The sequence below is a fragment of the Protopterus annectens genome, chromosome 17.part0 (genome assembly GCF_019279795.1).
Source record: "Protopterus annectens isolate FY-2018-M chromosome 17.part0, PAN1.0, whole genome shotgun sequence".
Taxonomy (NCBI): Eukaryota; Metazoa; Chordata; order Ceratodontiformes; family Protopteridae; genus Protopterus; species Protopterus annectens.
In genome coordinates this window covers 388,162,817-388,188,270 of record NC_056751.1, presented here as the reverse complement: position 1 = coordinate 388,188,270, position 25,454 = coordinate 388,162,817, and the positions used below count along the sequence as shown (strand labels likewise).

At 38.3% G+C, this 25,454-nt stretch overlaps 1 protein-coding gene across 2 annotated transcripts in view; it reads right to left on the bottom strand.

The window, feature by feature from the left end:
- Positions 1–25,454, bottom strand: part of LOC122791827 (tumor necrosis factor receptor superfamily member 1A-like) — a 323,895-nt gene that overhangs the window by 242,828 nt on the left and 55,613 nt on the right. For both annotated transcript variants that reach the window (XM_044059790.1, XM_044059791.1), the window contains exon 2: positions 20,618–20,792. In XM_044059790.1, coding sequence (XP_043915725.1) covers positions 20,618–20,792 — 175 coding nt within the window. The remainder of the gene's footprint in view (positions 1–20,617; positions 20,793–25,454) is intronic.

Here is a 25,454-nt window from a genome sequence, read left to right as displayed (position 1 = left end):
ATCTGAACCTTCACCTTATATTCTTTTTTTTTTTGGCACATTCAGTTGCCGCTTGATTTTTTTATGTACTTATGGTTTGATTTCCGTTCCTGCTTGACGTTGAAATGTTTTTGTTAGACTAAGCAGGGAAGTCATTCATAATATTCTGTATGACTGTTGTTATTCCCTTAAGGATCTGCATCCAAAAGCCCATTCTTTCCTTATTTCAAGAATTAACCTCGACTTCATCATCATCATCATCCCTTTCCACATTGATTTGTAGCTTTCTGCTTGTGTTGTGTGTAAGAGCCTTAACTGTGAACGCTGAAATATCTTTTCAAATCAGATATTCCTAAACCTTCTTGCTCTGTTGGGAGGATCATCTTGACTATTGCCCTTTTCCCTGCCAAAATAAAGTCCTTCAGCTCTTTATTAATTGCTGTCCACAGCTTCTCCTCTGGCTGATAAAAATATGCCTGAACTGTGTATAAAACTAAAGGGACTAACAGCATTTTTTACTGTTTGCACCATGCTATCCATATCCACAGGCAAGAGCTTCCAGTTTCTCAGTTTTTGCATTTTCTTTTGTTTACACTCTTCCCAAATATTCTTAGCTGCCATAACCTGATCCTTTTTAATCCATACTCCTAAATACCTCATTTTATCATGTCCCCATAAATATAGGTATTGCTGGACCAATTCATATGTGGGTTCCTAGTTTATAGCTATAGCCGTTATTTTATCTTCATTAAATTTTATATCCTGAAAAGACTTAAAACAAAATATTCCACAACACTGAGATGTCTTTTCCTGGTTCCATCAGGTACAAAATAATATCATTTGTAAATAATGCCCACTTTTCTTGATCATCATACAAATTATATTCTTCAGTTTGTGTGTGCTTGTGCAACACTGCACATTCTGAGAATATCTTAGGAAATGCATCAAGGTCATACAGCAGGGCATCACCAGATGCATTAGGGCAGCAGAACCATGCCTTTAGCAGCCCAGATATGCACTCACTGATGACCACAGTTTGTGACAGGGCATAGCTGTATCCACAGTTTGTCATAGTATGTGGATTTTTAATAGGCATCATCAACAAGGCCTCCAGAGCATATCCAGCACTGACAATAAGACATCACTGTGGAAAAGTCATCTCTCACAAACTGTTGACATAAGTCACATGGGTACCATGTGTTATATACAGAAGTTACGGTAGCTGCCTGAGTGGCCTGAAGACTCACTGTAGTTAATATCCTGCACATTACCAACTGCCAGGTGGACTGTAGAGTAGTAACTTTTATGGTTCACATACCTCCTTCCCAGCTCACCAAGTGGGTCCTTCATTTCAATATGGCTACAATCTATGGCCCCAGTACTTCAAGGAAATGGATGAGATCATAAAATTTCCACATAGTGTTTGTGGACAAGGAAATCACATACGCTCCCAAAATGCTGAAGCATGACATCGAGGAACTGGTGGAGTATCATAAAGACAGATGCATGGAGAACCCCTACTTTGTCACCAGTTGGTCAAGGAAAGGTCCTTGTAGCATTCTTAAAACCACACACACACACACACACACACACACACACACACACCCCTTAATATCCACTGAGATAGGTAATCTAGGACTCTCACAGGCCTACAGGTCAGGTTGACACAATGCTAACTCCAGTGTAGTGACTACCTACATGGTCAATAATGGGGGTTATCATGAAGGCCATGAAACTGAAAGCATGGTCAGAAGACATGGTGCCTCTAAGGGGAACAACAAATGTACATGCACTTGTTGCATATACACATCCACTAGAACTCTGGCTATCCCTAACATAATTCCACTACATCTCTGCTGGAGTTCAAACTCAGGGTGGGCTGAAGGGGGTAGCCACCTTGGGTGCAAGGTGTTTGGGGGCATGCTCAGCAGATCCTTTTATTTTGGTTCTCATGGGCATGACATGGAAATGGTGCTCCTCTGAGAGACAGAATATAGGAGTATCAGATAGAAGTATGGACTATTTTTGGCTCTTACGCTATGTGAAGGCATGGCACAGACCTGTCACTCCTGCAAATAAGAGAAAGAAGGACCACCAGATTGAAATACCAAACTGACTGGTAGTGGAGCTTTACATCATGAACTTTGTGTTTCCAAATTGCTCTACCATATTGCTTTCCCACATTTATATGTATGGAGCCTTTCATTTTATTACTGTTGTTCATTACCATGTTATTACACCATTAGCATATACAATTCTATAACTTACTGATCAGCATCCCCAGGTTGCTGGCACTGCATGTCTGAATTGCACACCATACACATGGCTGCTTGTCATAAACAATTGCCTAATATAAAGTAGAACATGTTTCTGAAACCTAGGAATATTCTAGCACTCTTTTTTTCTTTCAGCACTTTAATCTACACAAATTTCTGATCTTTTTAAATCACAGTTGTCACTCCCCTTACTGATCACAAAGCTCCGAAAAAGAAGTGTTTTGCATTTTCACTAATTTAAACATTTATTTCTTTATATATAAATATAGTTAGCTGTCATTTTCTTTTTTTTTTTGGGGGGGGGGGTACTTACTTAACACTTGTTTGCCAGGAATGTTCAGCTGGGACAGAGACCATTTTCAGAGGAGGCCCAGGGAGAAACACTCCAGATGCACGTCTTTAGAATGGGTTCCAGCGTGTAGATTGCGAGACATCTCCCCACAAGCTACAATGTCATAATCAGAAGATCAACCCACTGCTTCTGCATAGAGTGGTAGAGTGGAAAAGCAAACTTGCTGTGGTTTTAAAAAATCGGCGAGCCACACAGCACACTGCTACGATCCCTAAATGGCTACATGGCTGTATTATAAACAATGGAGACAGCCTCGTCTAAATGGTTACACAGTCATATTATAACAGAGGCAGCCTAGTTAGACATGTTAATAACATTACTCTGTTGTTATAATATGGCCATGTAGCAGTTTAGGGATCGTAGCAGTACGCTGTTTGGCTGGCAGATTTTACCATCACAGTGAGTTTGCTTTTCCACCATACCGCTCTTCGGGGAAGCTGTGGGTCGGGCTTCTGGTTACAGCATTGTAGCTTGCAGGGAAATGTCTCACGACCTACATGCCAGAACCCCTTTGGAACTTAATCTAAATCAAGTGAACAATATATTGCCTCAAAATATTTCATTTCTCATTTGTATCAGATAGACTGTAAAATTCAAATCAGTTCACCATAGCTAATCAACGATAATTTCCAATTTTTAAATGTGCAAAACTATAAATATCATTTTCTAAATCCTGAATGACATAATTACAGATATCAGAATGATATAATACATGCAAGTCTGCAGTTTCATAACAGAAAATGAATCCAAGCACCTCATGTGAGAATAGAACCCCCAATACTCTGATCTTCCAGTATCAAAATAGAAGAGCACATACTATTTAACCACTAATTTTGCACAGTGAAAACTAGCATATCTGGTTAATGAGTAATGCCCAGTTTGAAAAGAGGCTCTAAGGCTGTGAGAGAACTCAATGCTGATTAAAAACATCCCATTATCCATTTCTCAAACAGACCCAAAAGTGCTTTGTTTTCAGCTCAACCATTCCTAAACATAAGTTGTTTGTTGGTAAATAAAGTACTCTTAAAACAATACTATCACAACATTATATCCTAAAAGACTTCACATCATAAATACATGACTGATGTTCAATGTCAATTTCTTCATTAAAATATATATTTAAAATGTATACTGTATAGCTGCTGTCAAGAATAGTTTACCAGATGTGACACTGCTACACATGTCTGCATTTAATTTAAGTTCGTTCCAAATGCACCACTGATTTTTTTGCCCCTGTTGTTTTAATACAGTATGGGATGCTGACTGAACAACTACCAGCTTGGAGTCATCAGCAAATTTAGATAACCACATGTCTAGGTTAGTTGCTTGAATATCTGAGAAGCAGATGCTGAACAGATGACCAGAAGGGGTCTCAGTACTGACCATTAAGAAATGTCACTAGTTATTTTTTTGCATTCTGAGGTAGCTACATACATTTCATATATTGCCCAGGAGCTATCAATCTTTCAAATTAAGGGTCTACATTTAGCTTGTAAAGTTATTTAAAATTTCTGCACTGGAAAGAGTATTAAAAGCTTTTGCCAGATTGGGGTATGCTGTATAAACTCCCTAACTGCTATTTAAAGCTTCAATGGCTTTCAATGGCTTTTTTGAAGTTCAATAAATTAAGTAGATGTGATAGTCCTTTGAAAGAAATTATACTGGAGCTTTTAAAAATTAAAAATTGGATGCGTTATGTTCCATAACTTTCATGACCTTGCAAATTATGTTTGTGAGACTGAGAATTAATCTTAGGGGAGGAATGGACTTTGGAATTTGTGGAACTTAAATGATTCTTTCTGGTGTGAAGCTGACACTAAATTTATATGCAAGTATATTAGCAATATCTATAAGGTCGGAATAGCTACTACTATCATGAAGTAATTCAAAGCATTGCTGAGTTAATCGCCTGATGTACTTAAATAATGATTTATGATTACTCTTGACTTCAGCTGCTAGGCTTAAATCTTCCTTATAGTAACTTTCAGAATTTTGCTGATCTTTTTGCTATAAACATTAACAAGGAAAGATTTTGATTTATTATAGGACTTTATTTTTTATTTTATTATACAGCTTATTAATTCTAGCACCCAACCAAGGTGGTTTATTTTTATGGTCCCCCTTATATTTGGCTATGACTAGGACCATTTTGATGACTTTGTTAGCAAGGAGTAAAATTCATTTGTGTAAGTAACAACTGACGGGAGTAAAATTCACTGATGTAAGGCTACATGGGGGTTGGGAATCTTTCAGATAAATTCTGACAGCTCATCAAATAGTTTACTAGGATTGTCATTCTAAATTACCCTAATTCAGAGGTGCTCATTGTGGTAGGTTTAGATGACCTAAAGCAAATGACTATCGATCTGTGATAGGATTTGACCAGAGAAAAGGAGACTATGGAAGCCATACTAGTAGACACCTACTGAACTGGCTACCTATTTGTATAAGGGCATTTACTACGTCCAGGAAGGTTTGGGTGAACTGAATCACTGTTGTACAGCTGAAATAGTTAACTGACATGCATCTTAAAAAACACCCTTCAAAAAAGTTATTTATGGGCAGTTCAGTAAGCAAGTTCAGAAATCTTTCATTGCCTTCTGTGAGGCCAGGAAGGGGACCTCTAGTAAGCCATGAATTGATAATCCACCTTGTTTGGGGTAATCTGAAGTTCAGTAATGCTGTCTGTGGGTTGTGGGAAATCTGTCTAGAGATAAAGAGCTCTCTGAGAAATACTGAAACTCCTTTGTAATTCCCACCAGGTCTTAGTGCATGATAAGCACTGAAATCCAGTGAAAAGGAAGTGTTGTCTTTACAATGAAACAAGGCCTCTGTCACAATACAGACATGTTCAAGTTGCAGGAGCACCTCAATTTCTGGCAATGTATTACTAAGACTTCTCTCACTGAGTAGAGCAATCTTAATGTGGTCTAGACTGGAATTTTCTGCAAAAAAAAAAAAAAAAAGTGTTATGTTGGAATGTCCAGAAGGTAAGCTTTGCCTAAAAAAGGCACTATGATAGCAACAAATACTTTGCCAGTAAGTGAGAACAGTGAAAAGAAAGGAACAACAAGCTGGGCTGTCAGTTATCTTTTTTTTGGTTTCACTGTGATTTTGTTTTTTTTTTTAACCCCTTTATTAAGCCATCACTTAAGACATAGGCAAGCATATTAACAGAAAAGTAAAACTACTTAACATTTTTCCATTTAAAAACAATATACATCACATATACTTTTTGTTACTATCATCAATCCGACATTACAAGAAGTTACTGAATTCCTGCCTTCCCTTAAACCTTACTCCTCCCTCCTGAACATTATTATGCATGCATTGTTCCCGCAATTTACATTACCTACGTAATATGTTCCTTCCCTTTTCTAAAGATCCCCCTTTCATTTCTTTTATAATATTCAGTACCTCAAATACAGTTGTGTAGACTGATTTCCATTTTCCTAGCAACTGCTTTTTCGACAGCCATCAGAATTAAACTTAATAGGGCCTTACTATATCTAGACAATTCAGATTCTCTATCCCAGATCAAAAGAATCATTTTCTTACTTTCAGCGAATTGCTTACCCAATATTTTTGACAGAGTACTATGTAGGGATTCGTTTTAAAATTTGCCAACTCATTACACTCCCAGAAAATACATTACCATTAACTCTTTCTTCTCCATCATACCTTCAACATGTTATCTACCCAAGTAAAAATTATTGCAAGTCTGCTTGGGGTATAAAAACATACCTGTGCAAATACTTCCAAGCAAATATCCTAAACCTTGTGGAATTAGTTGCATAGCTGGGAGCCATACATATGTCTTCCCATTGCTTTCTTGTAAACTGCTTTTCCAGTCTCTCTTCCCAATCTTTTCTAACCTCCTCAGATCGATTCTTATAGTTAAGATGCAATACTTTATATGCCCTACTAATTATCCCTTTTTAACAGCCAATTCTGTTCTAGATTCAACTAAAATCTCTACCACAGCAGGTATTTAACTTAAAATCTCCCTATCTCCTTCTTTTTGTCTGTACTCAGAGATCAAGCTTTGATAGGGAAGACGGTCCCTAACCTGCAATCCAAATATTTTCTTGGCTGCATCCCACTACATTACCTTTCCTGCTCGAGTTATTTACTCCCAGTATCTTGGTTTCTTTGACAGGTTTCTCCAGTAAATTCTAGCCCCCTTTCTGTACCCCTACTTGAAGTCATCCCCTACTGATAGAATCTCCTTTCTCTATTCTCTTATTAATACTTTTTGCTACTGTAAGAATACAATGTTCTACATGGTTGTCATTGGGCTACTTAAGGATCTGCATCCAAAAGTCTACTCTTTCTCTGTTTCTTGAGTTTCCTCCTTGCTTCATCGTCTCTTCCTACTTTATATTATAACTTTTGCTTGTATTATGTTTGCCAGCCTTAACTGTGTAGCTCTCAAATATCCCTTTAAATCAGGTAAACCTCAGCCACATGGTTCTTTTGGTAGGCTCTGCTTATCCCACTTAACTCTTGCCCTTTTTCACTTCCAGGTAAATTCCTTCAATTCTTTATTATTGTCCACAACTTCTCCTTCATCTGATAAAAATATGCCTCACCCATTTATAAGACTAAAGGGACTAAAAACATTTTCACTGCTTGTATCTTACATTCCATATCCATAAATAAAAGTTTCCAGTTTCTCAGTTTTTGTATGATCTTTTGTTTAGTGTCTTCCCACATGTCCTTAGCTGCCATAACAGAAGTCTTTTTTAATCCATACTACTATAGACTTCATTTTATGTTCCCATAAATGTGGGTATTGCTGAACCAATTCACGTGTGGATACATAATTAATGGCTATAGCTTTAAAAAAAAAATTCTTCATTCATTTTATACCCCAAAAGACAAACTGTTCTACAACACTGCAATGTCCTTTTCTGAATTTAACAGGTACAAAATATCATCTACTAATAAAGTCAACTTTTCTTGAATACCACACTGATTATATCATTGCATTTCTGAGTCCCTTTATTTTCTTAGCCAATGACTCTAAATATAAAACAAATAAGAAAAGGGAAAGAGGGCACACCTGCCTGGTGCCTCTGCTCAAACACATCTTATCTGAGAGGAACAGTCCAATTTTAATTCTTGCCTCCAGTCCTTCATATATCCTTCTTCTTCTTCTTTCGGCTTTTCCCGGTTAGGGGTCGCCACAGAGGATCACCTGCCTGCTCATGATTGGCAGTGGAGTTTTACGGTGTCGAGTTGTCAGCCCGGCGCCCAACCTTCCACAGAAGGCACACACACACACACACACACACACACACACACACACACACACACACACACACACACACACACACACACACACCTAGGGCCAATTTAGTGTGTCCAATCCACCTACAGCATGTCTTTAGGATGTGAGAGGAAACCCACGCGACCACAGGGAGGACATGCAGACTCCGCACAGAAGGCACCCCAGCCGAGGATCAAACCGGGGAACCTCTTGCTGTGAGGCAGCAACACTAACCGCTGCACCACCGTGGCCGCCCTTCATATATCTTTCTAATTTACCTTATTATTGTATCAAGGAATGCAAATGCCTCCATTGCCATCCTCAAAATCCCTGCTTACTCTGTCAAATGTTTTCCCTGCATCAAGTCCCAATAACAACAGTGGTATTTTCTTACATTCTTCTTTCTCCTGGATCATCGTGGTTCTATTAATGTTGTCAAAAGTTTGCACCTCTTCACAAAACCACAGTGAACCCTTTCACATTTGATTATCTAGTATAGACATCAATACTTTAGAAGTGCAGTTTAAATTTGAAATGGGTCTATATGAAGCTGGGTCTGAAGGGTCTTTACCATCTTTAGGTAACACAGCCATTGCAGCTTTTTTTCCAAATGCTGGTGCTCCTCCTCCTTTTAAGATACCATTAAACAAAGCTTTCAATATTTTTATCACTTTCTTCCCTCCTAATTTTCAAACTTCTACAAGAATACCATCGGTTTCTGGAGACTTTCCTAAAAATGTATTAGATATCAGTGTTTTATCTCATCACCACCTATCTTTAAATGTCAGTTTTTGAGCCTCATCCACCTGTAAATTTGGCATAACTAAGTCTGTCATAAATATTTCCATTTATAATCTCTCAATTTCTACATTTCTCTACTTTATACTAATTTTCATAAAATATGTTACCTGTTATCTTAAAAATCATAGTGAATATTCTGATATTCTAATTGATCTTATAATACATTTCCTGGAGCTAATTTTAGAAAATAATGCCTTTATGTTTGACAACAATATTTACAGACAATGTGAGGGCGTAGCTATGGGCACACCATGTGCCAATAGCTACGCCAACATGTTTTTGGCATACTGGGAGGAAGTGGTATTATTCCAGGACCCACTATTCAAATCTAATGTGAGATTTTATAGACGCTTTGTGGATGATTTATTTATCTTATGGAATGGAACTGTGAATGACTTACAACATTTTATTTCAGTCATCAATCAATTAACTGAGTGTCTAAAGTTTACAGTACAATGGAGTATGAATAAAATTGAATTTTTAGATCTTTTTATTGAGAAACTGCCATGTGGGGTTATTAACACTGGAATTTTTAGAAAAAGTTGCCATCGGAACATGCTATTGTTTAGAACTAGCATGCATCCAACATATGTTTTTAAAAACATTATGAAAGGGCAGGCCCTAAGGATGTCTAGAATTAATCCAAATGAAATAGGTCTAGAAAGAGACCTAAATGACTTGAAAAATCAACTATTAAAAAGGGGTTATAAACCCAATGAAATAGAAGAACACTTACAGATAACATCTGATGTACGTGAAACAAAAGGTGCCCCTTATTTTGGACCTGCTATCATAGAAAATACAATTACTAACATTAATCCAAATAAAGTTAAATTTTCAACTTGTTTTACTAGGGATAATAATGAAATTAGATCCATTATTAGTAAACACTGGGATATTTTAATAACTGATAATGACATCAAGAAAATAGTTGGTGAGAAACCGATGTTCTTGTATAGGAACAAGATGAATCTCAAAAGGCTTTTATGCTATAATACAACCAAGAAGGACACACAAATTAAAAGCTTTACTAGACCCTGTGGTCATTGCAATTTATGTTCACTAATAAACACAAACCCCATTTTTATACACCCTTTAAACAAAGAATTTATTTTTAATGTCACTGCCAATTGTATGACTTGTCATGTATATTTGGCAGTATGTTCCATCTGTTCATCATTCTATGTAGGCAAAACCAACCGCTGCCTACGAGACAGGATAAGAGAACACTGCTATAATATTAAAAAGAAAAATATAAATAATGCTTTGGCTAAACATGTATTAGAAGCAGGTGATTGTCATACATTTACATTCAGAGTTTTGGAAGTGATAATACCAAATGTAAGGGGAGGAAATGTGAGATGTTACACAGAAGGGAAAGAAAGTGGTTGGATAATTTTACTAAGAGCAGACAAAGGTCATGGTTTGAATGAAAAAGCTTCGATCAAACCCTACCTAAGACAACGCAGACATATTAAATAATAGACTGCAGATTGTAAAGTTTACTTCACTTTACATTTGATGACACTTATATTCACCATCATCTGGTATATCCAACAACATCCCATTTCTACATACACTTTCCTATTAACCAGATACATTTTAATTTTAGACATATTTGCACACATCCTACATATCATTCCAACCCTGTTTATTAACACATTTATTCATTTACATATACACCTCTATATATTTTATTACATATATATGTTTACTACATATAGTTTTTACTACACATATATATTTATAATTATATACATTAATACACTAGTTTTCATTATTTATATATTTTATACATCATTTAATAAGTATATTTATCATATGTTAAATATATATATACATTAATGTGTTTTAATTCATTATAACATATTTAATATATAGTATATTTAACATATTTATCATACTTATTATATTATTGTATTTATTCACTTACATATATATACATATTTTTTATAATCCACATATACAGATATATATATATATATATATATATATATATATATATATTACATTATATTTAATACATTTTCTAATTGGCATTTTAAATACATATATTTCAGTTATATTTATATTTTTGACACATATATTACAACACTATATGGTAATCAGTTTTAAATACTTGTTAATTAGGTATATTTATATATACATATTTTAAACAATGCCATGTTTTAATGCATTAATTTTATGTCTTGATTTTTTGTCATAAATAGTTTACATTCATATGATCAATGCTGATGACTCATTTAGAGGATTTCTGTGCCTTTATAAATTGTATTTTCAAGTATAGGTTAGTTAATTATATAATTATTCAATTGCCTATGATTGCTTTGCTAAATGAAACAAAATGACTATATAAAGGGTTGAATTAACTTGTTATTTGTAGGATCTGAAGAAGCTAATTTTTAGCGAAAGCACTCATCTTCTATTTTATTCGTGTTTTGTTCGTGTTTAATGTGAATAAATGGCTTTGAATTCACATCGACTTGACTTGGACATCATATTTTAATCAAAGGGAGCCTGTGAACACTGGTTATATACTCACTTCGCACACAAGTACCTATCTCCTTTGACTTATTATATATTCATTTGGTACAAGTGTGTTAATCCGTTGGACTGTTACGTTCAAAATTTATTAGATATCAGTGTTTTATCTCATCACCTCCTATCTTTAAATGTCAGTTTTTGAGCCTCATCCACCTGTAAATTTGGCATAACTAAGTCTGTCATAAATATTTCCATTTATACTCTCTCAATTTCTACATTTCTCTACTTTATACTAATTTTCATAAAATTTCGGGAAGATCTCTAAAACATCTACAGGATTTCTAGTTATTTTTCCTATTATAGGTTGCTTAAGTTTGTTGACGACCCTTTCAATGCTTTGTTACACAAGGCATGCTAAAGGTTTGTGTGCTCTGGAGTTATCAAAACAATAGTTATTTAACTGCAATTTTCCTAAACTCATGCATATTATGCAGATGCTCCTTTATTTTCTCATTAGCATTCTGCATTTGGTCCTCCTCTTGTTCTGTGATATTCCTCTTGTTCTGCAATACTTTAACCTTTGGCAGCTCGTCTAAGTAATTTCTACTAATTCATAATCATATATTTCTCTCTTATTTCAACCCGGTTTTTAAAGTTCATTTTCATTTTATCCCAGTCACTAGTTATAACTTCTGAAGAGATTTCTGTCTTCAATAATAACTCTCAAATAATTTCCATCATCCATTCCTTAAGTTCCTATCTTTTAACAGGTAGCTAGGAATGCACCAGTGTCTTGTTTTTACTTAATTACCCTGCATTTTTGTCATTTTTATTGGTGCATGATCACAAAAAGATGTTGTATGTGTGCCAAAGCTTTCAACCAAATGCACATGTTCCTGTGAAATATAATTTCTATCTAGTCTACCCCAGTTATTATACCTTGGGGAATAATACAGTAAATTCTGTCCGAGTTCCTACTACTGAATCCAAGTCTTCCATACCAAATACTTTCATAAATTTCTTCAGTATCTATCTTCTTTTGTTATATTGCCCTTTCTAGGTCCCACTGATAGAGCTTCACTACTGCAAATCAAATTCTAGTCCTCACCTACAAATAATATTCTCTGCTGAAAGCTGATTATTTCTCCCAAAATGTTCTTAAGCTCCATAATAGCAGTTTTTGGTGCAATATAAATACATGCCATTGCAATTCTCCTCCCTTGCCAACAACCTCCTACTACCGCAGATCTACCATTTTTGTCTTTTTTCCTCGTCTATCACTATTGGAGCTATTTAGCAATTAACATAAATTACTCCTCTTTTTTGTGTCCCTGATATTCTGCTGCATATCTATTCTGAAATCCTTCTTTTGTCAAATTCACATGCTCATTTCTTTCCAAATGTGTCTGTTTTCTGCAGCATTGCTATTTGCACTGTGTATTTTTAATATAATTTAACACTCTTTCCTTTCTATTTATAAGCCATTCACATTCCAGGCCAATATGGACTGCATAACTATCGCAATAAAAATATACTGTTCCTGCCCATTACATGACAGTTTTTTAATGTATATTTCTAGCTTTTGTGTTACACGCATATACGAATGTCTGGCAGGCTAATCTCTTGTACAATTATTTCTTGTCATATCCATTTGAACCACTGTCACATTAACTTTAACCCTACATTAGGTAACAACTGCCCTAAATTGATGGCTGCAACAACAGGCATTATCTAACCTACAATTAAGGTTACTCATGATAAAGCACATGTTAAAGCCTGTGCTCCCCCACTTATACTGATTGCCGTCTGTTCTTTTCTTCTCATCTTTTCTCCTCCCAGACATGAAAAACAGCATGTACGCTTTAAGAAAACTAACTTTTAGCCCTAAAAAAAAAGTGCACTGGTTATTATTAAATAAAACTAAACTGTAAACTGTTCTATTAAATGCATTAAAATATTAAGACTACTAGGGAGGTTGATACTTCTTGTTTGCTTCCTATACTTTCAAACTTAATTTTGTCACTGAACTGCTTACCATTGCACCTTTATATTTCACATTTCCCTCAGCAAAGAATATCAGAATTCTGAAGATTAACTGCTTGCACCTGCAGACGTGTCTCCATAGAAAATTAACAATGAGTCTTTGTAAATTTCACTCAGAAAATAATGCACAGCTACCCTCAGTTGCAGTCATCTTGGCTCCACTGAACACCTACCAGTGGAAAACAAACAAGCCAACATCTTTTCAGTTGCAAGAAGCCCAGCATCCTCATTGCCTTCTTCACCCTGTCCTACCTCCAAAGCCCACATGCCCACAGAAACACCTGTTAACAACACAAGCCAAATGCAGTAATCTAGACCTCTACCCCTGCAAAACAAAAGCGAAAATATCCTAACTCCACACACAACACAATCAATACACCTGTACACCCAACCCCAGCAGTCCAAGACCACAGCATATGAACAAACATGCTTTCATCCAGCTCCTCCGCATTAATGCAAAACCCAAACTTTCCACAACCAAAAAAGTACATGCCCACTGCAACATCTCCAACACACACAATTATTGAAAGGACTCCCCCTATCCAAAACACACCCGACTACACACAACCACCCCACTGTATACAACATGCAGTTTATATCATGAAATGTTTTATACAAATAATAACAACAAAAATGTTTTACTTAAGAGTTCGTTTTTCCCCTCTTAGCATCTTTCTAAACATTAATGACATAAAGTGGGGTATATGCTTTACAGTCTGCCCACACGTTTAACAAAGTCAAAAGAAGTCCAATGTTTTTCAGTCACTTTTTCTTGCAAAGTCATATTTCACAAATGTGAGGAGATGCTTTATAGCCTTCTATTTATTCACTAATTTTAGAGTTGATTGTCTTCTTCTTGTTCATCTCCAAACACCAGACTCTGGTTCCAGTCCAAGGTACAACTGATTCATCTAGTCAACTCCTGTGCTTTTTTTCTGATTCTCAAGCATTTTCCTTAGGAATACAGGAAAAAAAAGTTTCACTGGCAAAGCCTCTCTATGAACCTTACTGTCAGAAGAATGAGAAGCAGTGTCCCCTTCTCCTTTCTGACTCACGTTTTGTTGGATGATGATTTTTTTATTTTATCCTTAGCTGGTTCTGCATCAAAATATTTGATCCTCCAGAAAAAAATAACTTTGAAGACAGCTGGATACAACTTGAATCTCATACCTGCCTGTCAACATTCTCTGACTGCTGGGATAAATTTGTTTCTTCTGCCTAATGTAAAGGATAATCATTTTCTACAAACATTCTGATGTCTCCAATGTTTAATACTTTGCCCTTCTGACACAATTTTGTCAGGATAAAAACTCTTTTTGCTGGTGTGATTGCATCTTTACTAATATAGGTCTTGTCAGCTTTCTCATGGCCTGGTTTGGAGGATACACTCAATGTGCCTTTTCAATTAAATTCAGTGGTGGAACACCAATCCAGTTAATTATATGTACTTTCATACAATGAATACAGTATGCTCCTTCCAATTTTTCTGGTACAGCAGGAAATGTCAAGTTTGGGTTGTCAATCATCTTGTCCTAAGTCGACACACATAACCCCCTAGAATGATCCTTAATTAATTGTTAAAGTCAACTGTCTTGTCTCCGTACCTAGGCAAAACTTTCTGGTGAGGGTAAGATTCTTTTAAGAGCTACCATTTTACCTTAAGTTCACCCATACATAGGCGATGTCCAACATGTCACACTGCATGGACTTTTGGGTCAAGTGTCTCTGGTCAATTATATCTACATGAGCCACTTCCAGGCTGTAGTCATATCAGTTCTGTTCAAGGAACTGTAGAGCACCTGTGGCATCTCAACCCTGGCACTGGAAATGTAACTGTCTTCCTAATTTTTTCCAGTCTAGTTAATGTAAAGTTATTGTGCCTGACAATGGAGTTATTAATTACTAATACATTTCTATTTGGACATGAGGATGCAGTGGTTTGTTTGCAGCTTGGTGACTGTGTGTATGGCACAGCTGTTTTACTGGATTGCTGCCAAGGCTTTTTCATTCTGATTCTTGAAGATTTGGGCAGCATTTTTTACAACCCCAGTATACACAGATTTATGTGGGAATATGGGTGAACTTATGTGTTGCTTACTAACCATCTGCATATGTGAGAGGGTGGACATCAGGTTGCATAAATAATTAGATCTCTCACAAATCATGTAACATTAGACTAACAGTACTTGGTTCTCAGTGAGCATTAGGCAGTTTCTGTGCTGTGTCAGGATACCAAGTGCAACAAGGTTGGCAGCAGAAGGGAGTAAACAGATTAGTCTTCCATGTTTGCCAAATAAGTGAAGCTACTAAAGGCAGGAATGGCATACTGAACCAACTTAGTCATTAGGCAGAGAAGATATGCAAGGTAGATACATAACACAAGCACTCAGGTCACTCCAAAGCAAGTACAAATATGAATCCATCATTGTCCATGCTGGTGTGAATGACCTGAGACGTACCTCCCTGGATGACATGAAAAGAGACATAGAAGAGCTCTCTGATCATGTAGCCCAGGCCGGTATGACCCTGTCCTTGAGTAGGATCTCACCCTCACCAAGAATGATGCCACAGTATAAAGACAAAATGATCAAGTTTAACAATTGGCTAAAGTATTGGTGTCATTCAAAGGAGATCCAGTGTCTGTCAGCCTGGTATGAAATGCCCAACAAGCCACGTTGCTTCGCTAGGGACGGCTTGCACCTGTCACCCCTGGGCTTTCGAATATTGGCTAAGGCTCTTGCCACCCCCATAGTGCCTCTTTTAGGCAAGGCTCAAAAGACAAACCCACCTCCACAGACAACACAAGGAAAAAGAAACTAAGGGTAATGCTGCTCGACGCCAGAAGTCTAAACCTCAAGATGCATGCACTCAAGGCTCTCCTCAGTATGGAGAATATTGATATCTGTGCAGTAACAGAAACCTGGTTCAAGGCTCCTGAGAGCACCCCAGCACTACCAGGTTATACCTCATACCATGCTTTTCGGCCACAAAAGGAGGGGGAGTATCCATATTCATCAAAGATACCCACACCTCCAGGTTAGTGGCACTGCACGAAGCATCGGAGACCATTCATGTGCAACTAACAGTGGGCAAAACTACCTTTCAGTTTGTAGCCTGCTACAGACCACGCTCTCAAACTCAGGAACCCCACTCAGCTTTCCTGAGAACACTGGAGAATATGAAGGTCTCTCCAAACACCATCATATTGAGTGACTTCAACTACCCAAACATAGACTGGGAGCACTACTCAAGCCCCAACAACCCCGCCCAATGGTTCCTAGAATTTATAAACTCAAATGCTATGGAACAACTGGTCACCACTCCCACAAGAAGGGAAAACATATTGGACCTGATCATCACCAACATGGGGACTCTATGTTCCCTACCAGAGGTATACCCCTCATTGGTAAGATCTGACCATAAATTAATATCACTGGACATCCATATCCCATCCCCACCCCCAGCCAAGGAAACCACGGTGAGGAACTTCTCAAAAGCAAACTTCACACTTTTCAAAACAGAGGTGGAATCCTTCAAAGCCCCCGGGCTAGTGGAAAATACGGTCCAAACCACAGAATCCTTTACAAACGCATTCTATGGACACCTACAGGAATGCATGGATCGTGCTATCCCAAATAAAACTAAGACTCACTCCTCCAAAAGCAGGAGACCTGTCTAGTGGACCCCAGCCATAAATAATCTATACAACAGAAGGAGGAAGCTACTACATGATAGAGCACAATCCCAAAAAGGGAAGGCATCTCTGATCAGTACTAGCAAGAAACTATGATCCCTCATAAAATTATCTAAGGCCAGCTTCGAAAGAAAAATTGCACAAGACGCTAAAGATTATCACAAGGCCTTCTTCAGTTATGTCAGGAACCTGGGTGGCAACTTCCAGATATGCTCTGAGTTAGTGCAAAATGACAAAAAATACACTGAACCCACAGACATTGCCAACATCCTGGCAGACAGGTTCAGTGCAAACTTCTCCCCCCTTCCCCCCCAAAAGAGAAAATGTCTATCCCAACAGAGTGTAGCCTCCCTGACATCACAGATGCACAGGTGAGAGCTGCGCTCTCCAAAGCAAAAAACACAGCATCAATGAGACCAGATGGTGTCCCGGGCTGTGTCTTACACGAGCTCCAAGAAGAACTGAACCCTCACATAATATCACTGTTCAATCTCAGCCTTACTACAGGATATGTACCCAAGGAATGGCGTACAGCAACAGTGGTCCCACTCCACAAAGGTGGTGCCACAACGGACCCCGGAAACTATCGCCCTATAAACCTGACTAGCCTGGTCTGCAAAGCTATGGAGCGTATCATCATGGAACTCATAAACAAAAACATTGGGAACCTCCAAACACTGGATCCTACCCAATTCAGCTTTGTTAAGGGCAGATCTTGTCTCTTGAACCTGGTCAACTTCTTTGAAACAGTCACCAAGGCCACAGATGAAGGGAAGGTAGTCCACACAGCCTACCTGGACCTCGCAAAAGCCTTTGACACAATACCCCACTCGGGCATCATAAATAAGCTCACCAGCTTAAATATCAACCCCTATGTCACAAGATGGGTTGCAAACTGGCTCAGGGGTAGAACCCACATGGTCAGAATTGCAGGTGCCATGTCAGACTCTAAACCAGTTACAAGTGGCGTCCCACAAGGCTCAGTCCTGGGATCTCTCTTGTTCGGTATATATTTCTCTGCGGTACAGGCTAACACGGGAGGACTATGGCTGACCAAGTTCGCAGATGACTGCAAACTGGGTGCCATAATCAACTCGCCAAATGACACAAGCATCCTCCAAAAGGGTCTCACAGAGACGGATAACTGGTGCCAGAGCCATGGCCTAAAGCTAAACGCCAAAAAGTGCATAGTCATCCCCTTTGGGAAAAACAAAGTGCCCACAAATTACCACATAGGTGGTAATCCATTAAGTATGGAAGAAGTAATTAGGGATTTGGGGACCCAAGTAGATAGCAATCTCTCCTTCGACAATTATGTTGCCAAAGTGGTTAGAAAGACCTTCTATATAGCCCACCTTATCACGAAAGGGTTCACATCTAGATCAAGAAAGGTCATTGTGCCCCTCTACTCATCACTCATCAGGCCCATAATTGAATACAATGCCCCATTTGGGATGTACCTTAACAGACACCTGCAGCAACTGGAAAGACCCCAAAAGTACCTCACCAAGAGGATCAAGGGACTCATACAGATGCCCTACGTGGTTAGGCTAAAGAAACTCCAGCTCTACTCAGTTGCTTACCGCCTACTCAGAGGCGATCTGTGCCGGATGTATAAAGCCATGTCCAAACCAGAATTAATGGGCATGCTCCACCTCAGGAAATCCAAATCCCTTAGAGCTACACGCTCTAGGGACTTAAACCTCATCACAGAAATAAACAGGACATGCTGGAGGGACAAATTCATATCCCAGAGGCTCCCTTCACTCTGGAACAAAATCCCAATCCAGATTAGGCAAAGCCCCTCAACGACCCTCTTCAAGAGAAATCTTGATGAGTGGATGGGAGATCATAGGTTTACCCCTGGGATCTCTTCTGTGTCCCTACTAGACAGAGGCACAGTAAACTAACCTTAAAAGGGCTATCTTCTGTGACCTACTATATAGAGGCACAGTCAACTAATCTAAAAGGGTGGCGAAAGCCAAACACACTCTGGCTAGGCTTATAAATGCCCTAGGGCAGATAGCCTAGTATCAACTTATGAACCTATGTTCTGTGCTATGGAGATGTACTAGGTGAGACAAAGATGTGCTAACACTGATGCATTAATTTAGTCAGCCTACAGAGAAGAATTTATATAATCCAGTCCAATTTGAGAGCAGTACATGGCTATATATGGGTCTGGTTCATTTCATCGAAAGCACATTTTGCTGAATTTTATTTCAGCAAGACCAAATCGCCAAAAGCACAAATCGCTGAAAACTCTTTTCGCCGAATTTCATTCCACTGAAAATACTAGTAGCAGTATATATGCCCTGTTCGCCACTGTAGTGCAATCCTGGAGTTAGAATATATAGTTGGGGGGGTGTCCCCCACCTAGCTTGTTTTATACTATGCATTTTCTGTCCAGAGGGTAAGTAAGTACCTTTTAATCAGCTGGGGGGGGGGGGGGTTGGGAAATACAAAGTACATTTTCACAGGGAGGGTGGTATGTGACTGAAACAATTTATTAGAGATGGGTCGAAACAGTGATTAAATTTAAGGCTGCATACAATAGCAATAAAGTCAATATTACAAAGCCTTAGGGTGGATCAGTGATATGGGTGAAAAGCAAGACCTGTAAGCATAATAGGTTCCTGGGGTAAATTTTATGTTTCTCATCCACTGTTTTAAGCTGTGTTTGAATACGGACAGGGATGAACTTTGTTTTATGTGGATAGGGAGTCTGTTCCACAGCAGGGGTATCCTCTCTGCAGGATCTACCTGTCCCTCCAAACCATTCTGTTGTTGTTGCAGGAGAGTTTTAGATCCCTAGAATGCATATATCTGATGCCATTTGATTTGCTGATGTGTAGTAAATTCATCAATAATGGGTCAGAGGATGCCTTGTAAGACTGACACAGGTCACCTCTTACCAGTCTATAAGATACAGAGTATAGCAACAGGGTATTCGATTAGTCCAATGTAGGTTATGTTGTTTAGGCTTTAAATCATTTTAGTAAGGTACCTCTGTGGGCATTCCAGTTGTTGCACAAGTCTGGACAGATACATTCCAAAGGGGGCATTATATTCAATGATTTGCCTACTGAGCACTGATTAATGCGGCAAAATGACATCCCTAGATCTAAACACAATCCCTTTGTTTATCAGCTGTGCAATACAGAAGGGCTTTCTTACAACAATAGACACATACTGGTCAAATGTTAGGTCACTGTCCACATAAGTTCCCAAATCCTGAACAATTAGGTCAACTCTTAGGGACATATTATCAATGTAGTAGTTTCCTGGAGTAGATGACCTTCCAAGGGATGAAATAATGCATTTTTTTACATTTAGTTTCAGTTTAGTCTATACAGGATACAGTAATGCATTGTTTAGCATTAATTTCACTTCATATTATCGGAAATGATAAGACTCAATAAGCCATGAGTTTTCTGTTGTGAGGCTCTTCATTATACAGACTTCGCTCAAAAGTTCTAAAGATATCAACAAACTGCACTGCGATGCTGCTAAAAGCATTTGCCACAAACCAATGTAAGCTGGAAGAGAACATTTTAACTAGAAAGGTACTGTCTTGCAAACAATGCAACTGCATTCTCCCCAAGAAAAACTCCTTTCCTTTGTTATCCATCAATAAAAAATATTACTGTATACCAACATTCTGCATTTTATTTTAAACAGGCAAGAAACAGTGACATAATTATTACAGGACTTACCAGCTGGACAGTATTTGCAGCAGTGACCGTTGAAGAAATATTCTCCCACATCACACACAATCTGATGTGCAACTCTGCTCTTGTTTGTGTCACGACTGGAAACATTTAGCTTTATCTTCACATTGGCAAGCTTCGATTCGGGTTCCAAAACCTTAAAAGGTGAGGCCTGACACAGCTAGAGGTTAAAGAAAAAACATTAATGTATGTACTTGCATTCACCTCTGAATTTATTGCTTAGTGGTCCTTGATAAGCATCCCTTGACAAAGTACTCTGGTAAATTAAAAAAATGCAGCTAGAATTAAAATGTGAACAATGGACAGCCTACAGTCTACCACTTCCACTAGGCAAAAAGGTCAGATAAGAAACTTAAAATTTAGGTATTCCCATAAAAACAATGGTATCAGTAATAAGACTTCCAACTTTTTCTCATGCCCACTTTGTCATTTCACTGATTTTTAAGATGCATCACAATTACTACTGTCTTGCTTTCTAGTGAATGAAAGCGACACTTTTATTATTCATGTAATAGGAGTAAAGTACCTGCACTTACTCAAAATGACAATTACTCTAAATGGTGCAACACAGATGATGCAGTACATGGGATTAGAAAGGTAAATATTATCTTTATCCTTTTGCTCTCAGCCTGAAACATTGTGAAGGTTTTCATGTAAATTATCACAGCAGCAAAAGCAGGTAACATTCTGCAGCTGTAGCACTATTGAACTGTGTTACAAATGAAATGCAGATTCAGAGAGGAGTCAAACACAAAGTTTACAGTGTCAAATGAAGCCAGCAGCTACAGTAAGACCAACTGTAGCAACTTCAGAGATGAAGAGGACTATGATAACCAGGGGCATGCAGGAGGCATAGTCCCTTACGTGGAGGACAAAGGGCCTTTGTTCCCACTAGAAGTAGGTCTCTGTTTTTTGTGGAAACTATATGACCCTCACCACCAGAAAGACGTTATGAATGCAAAACTCTCATTAGTGGGCAGAAAATAATGAAGTAGGCAAAACCAAGAAATGCATCATGGATATAACCAAACTAACAGCTGCATATAATTCTTGCAAATGTAAATTAGGGCTTTTTCCCAAGGTGCTTAGAAGTATTTCTGGCAGTGCAACACTGTCATTCAGCAACTCAGTATATAACCTTTCAGGTATACCCTCAGCACAGGTGAGCTCTGGTCTTGAGTTACAGCATTAAGAGTGCCCAGCGGCTACAACCGAAGAATGATGGGAAGATGTTAAAGTTCAAATAAAGTATTTAAGTGTGAATTAAGTGTTTGCCTGCTTCTCAGTGTGTTTCTAGGGTGTCTTCTCTCTGTGTGGCAGTGGTTTGTGTGTTACAGCTTTTCAAACTGTAAAACACTAACTGTTACTACAATGTTTTTTTTCTCTCTCTAACTTTTGCAGTATGCAGGAGCAGATCAAGCTCTATGCATTATCACTGATAATAACTGATAATAACCCAGGATGTTGTATGTTCTTGACATGGATGTCAAAAATTCACCTCTCAAGTTTAATTTCCTGACATCCATGTCTCAAACACATAACATTCTAGTTTTATCACACACTCGATCATAATCCTCTACCATCTGTGACAGTTCCAATAGAATCAACACTTGCAAAATCACTGGTCTAGCAGTAAAGGATAGCCAACATGTACATGGGTGGCACAGTGTGGTTATACAGTATATATCTACAAAGGACATCACTGTGCATCTCAAAGAAGCCCCTCACAGCAATCTTTTACCCAAGGTCCACAGACCTTTTTCAACAACAAAGTGCACTTACTGTATGAAATCAGATCAGACAGCATAATAACCACTGCTACCCATTCACAAAATGTACTGGTTCTGCCGAAACCTACATGATGACCAGAAAAATTCTCGTTTCATTAATACTGCTAGCTTCTACTTCATGTATGCAGTCAAAGTGAATGCTGTCATCTAGTGAATGTACAAATGATAAATGGTGCGTATTATGAGGTCTGGACATAAAATACAAATAGCTATGAATGCACATTGTAAACAGAAAATAAAAGTTACCATTGTTTCAGTTTGAAGTCTCCTGCAGAAAGAAAGGAAAGTTACTTAGAGTAACATCAAAGCTGCACTGACAGTTTCAGTTCTGTCACCTGTAGGACCCAAGACAGGCAGGTGCTTATGCAGCTCAGCCCATAAAACTTTATCAGGCTACTGAAGCATTTCCTAGGTGCCTATAATCCTAGGCTCCAGAGGCACTTTTCTTCAGATTTCAGAAGCATGGCAATAGAAATCACTGAAAAATAGCCAAATGTGAACCACAAACTGTCTTGAAAAGAGCATCTAGTGGACCCCTAGCCAGACAGCACATTGGGCGATGGTGCTGAAACTGCCAATGTAGACAAACTGTTCTGTAAAATAAGTAACTTTCATATTTGATGCTGGGAATTTCAATTCTCTCACCTGTAGGACACAGCCCCAATCTAGACATCTTGAGTGACACAAGAGAACCCCCTAGATCTGGAGGTAACATACATCTTAAAATGCATTGGGAAGGTATTCACTGATGATCACGTAGCAGTAGTGTAAATATCATCCACTGAAGCATTTCTGAAAAAGGCTTGCTAGATAGCCACAGCCCTAGTAGTGTGTGCATTGGGTAGGGTGAGGCAGAGATCTGCCATGCTTGTGGAAGAAAAGGAGAAACACTTTGCTGCCTATGGACATGCACACAATACAACAGATGCTTTATCCATTTACAGTAACCAGGTAAGAAAAATGGAAGTCTGTATATTTACTATACATTATTCACTGCAGAAACTTTTGACAAGACAGAAGAAAAGTACAGTTGTATAAAAATCTTACCATAACAGTTGATGTCCTTTTCTTCATGGTTGCAATATTCTTCACCTAATGATAGCCCAACGGCCGGCTACAATACCAAAGTCTTCAGTTCTTACAGGTGCAGTACGCCACATATATGGTTCCTCCACAACATGTAGGGCATAACGGTGACATATGGAAGCAAACACTCAAGAAATCAAAAGCCCCAGCAAGAACAGAATACCCTCAGGGACAAGGAGGAACATGTGCATCCAGAAGGAAAAACAAAGAAGATGGTCCCCTTAGTCAGAAGGAAAACAGAAACCAGGACAAGTGTCAGGCAATAGTGTAAAGGATGACATCTAGTGTTATGGTACGATTTTACACAACTCTACTATGCCCTTCCACATCACTGCTGCAGTATTCTTTATGTAAGGACAGTACAAAGAGCTCAAGAGGAAGCCTAGGAGGAGGAAGGCACAGAGGACCTCTCTACAAATCCATGCATAACAGCCCAGGCCCTGGATAAAACAAAGACTGTAATGTTTAGTAAAAGTATAAACGCAGGACCAAGTACTGGCCTCAAGGATAGAAGTGGTATCTAGACCCTTGAAAGGCACTAAAGGAGGCAACTGCCTAGCAGAATGTGCCTTTACAGATGAGGAGAGACTGCCATGAAAACAACAGAAAGTAATGGCCCTAGAAATCCAACAGATGGTTTACTCAGACACAGCCAAAACCAATGCCCTGGGATGAAAACAAACAAAAAGCTGCTCATATTTGCGAATAACTATTTTTCCCTAAATAATATCTGAGCTGTCTATGCAAATCCAAGATGTGAAGAACATTCTCACTGGCAGACTGTGTAGAAGGAACAAAGGAAGGGAGATGAGCAGAGTGATTAAGGGACAATTCATTGACCACCTAATGCATGAAAGATGATGTGACTGCAGTCTTGACATGCCTACCCAACAACAGGTCCTAATGACTTTAATACTACTGGTAGCTAAGAAAGCAATAACTAAAAATGAAATACAAGACAGACTACTGTTAGGTAAGTACTCAAACAATGAGATAAAAAATTACTGGAAAATCTCAACAGAAATATATTAACTAGTTTTTTTTCTGGCTTAGAGCACAGGCATAAGCAGTCTAAAGGGGGTAGAGCAAATCCTGATGAATACACTTAAGGCATACAAAGCCATAAGCGTGACCAAGAAATATATTTAATGAGAGGAAGGTTATGAAACCACCTTTAATCGTTGAAATGCACTGAAATGATTGACTGGCTTTCGAAATTAATATACTAGGGATCAAAATCAAAATTTGAGGGAATGTTTTCATAAACAAATGGCTATTACGCAGATATGTTTACACTTTCAAGATAGAAATGTTTTTGCTGGTGAAACACCAATAAAGTTAATACGTTACAAAAATACCTTCTGGATATAATGTCTCTAAGTCATTGGTCATGTAGCATGACCCTCCCATTCTGAGAGGAGATACAGTCTGCTCTACACTGCCTCTGCAGTGGAGTAGTCTACTAAAAACTCAGGGATTCAAGAACTGTTTCCTGAAGGAGTACATGACCCTTCACTGTTTTGTGGAGATCTTCATCCTCTGGGTGCTCCCTCATTATGGAATTCAGCGGAAGCCTGAAAACTGTCATGTAGGGAATGCAGTAAGCAAAGGTGTTGTGTGCTGGATTTTGTCGTAAAATCAATGAAGAGCCTGGAATTTATTTCTAACCTTAGAATGACTGTTGCCCTCATAGACAGCATCAAAGAGCAAAGCTCCATCAAGGGTGGCATTCATATGTTGGGCTTTGAGTTCTCAGGGGCTCTGTAAGGCAGAGACAAATATTTTGGGGAACACTGAACCATCCACCTTTATATGGACAAGATACACTAGCTAATAAATGCTGTGGATGTTGACAGCCGGGACTGGAGCTGGGTTTTATTATCCAACCCTGGCAAATCTTCTGCAGCAATGGCCATTTGATCTAGTATGCCTCTCTGAGTTCTTTA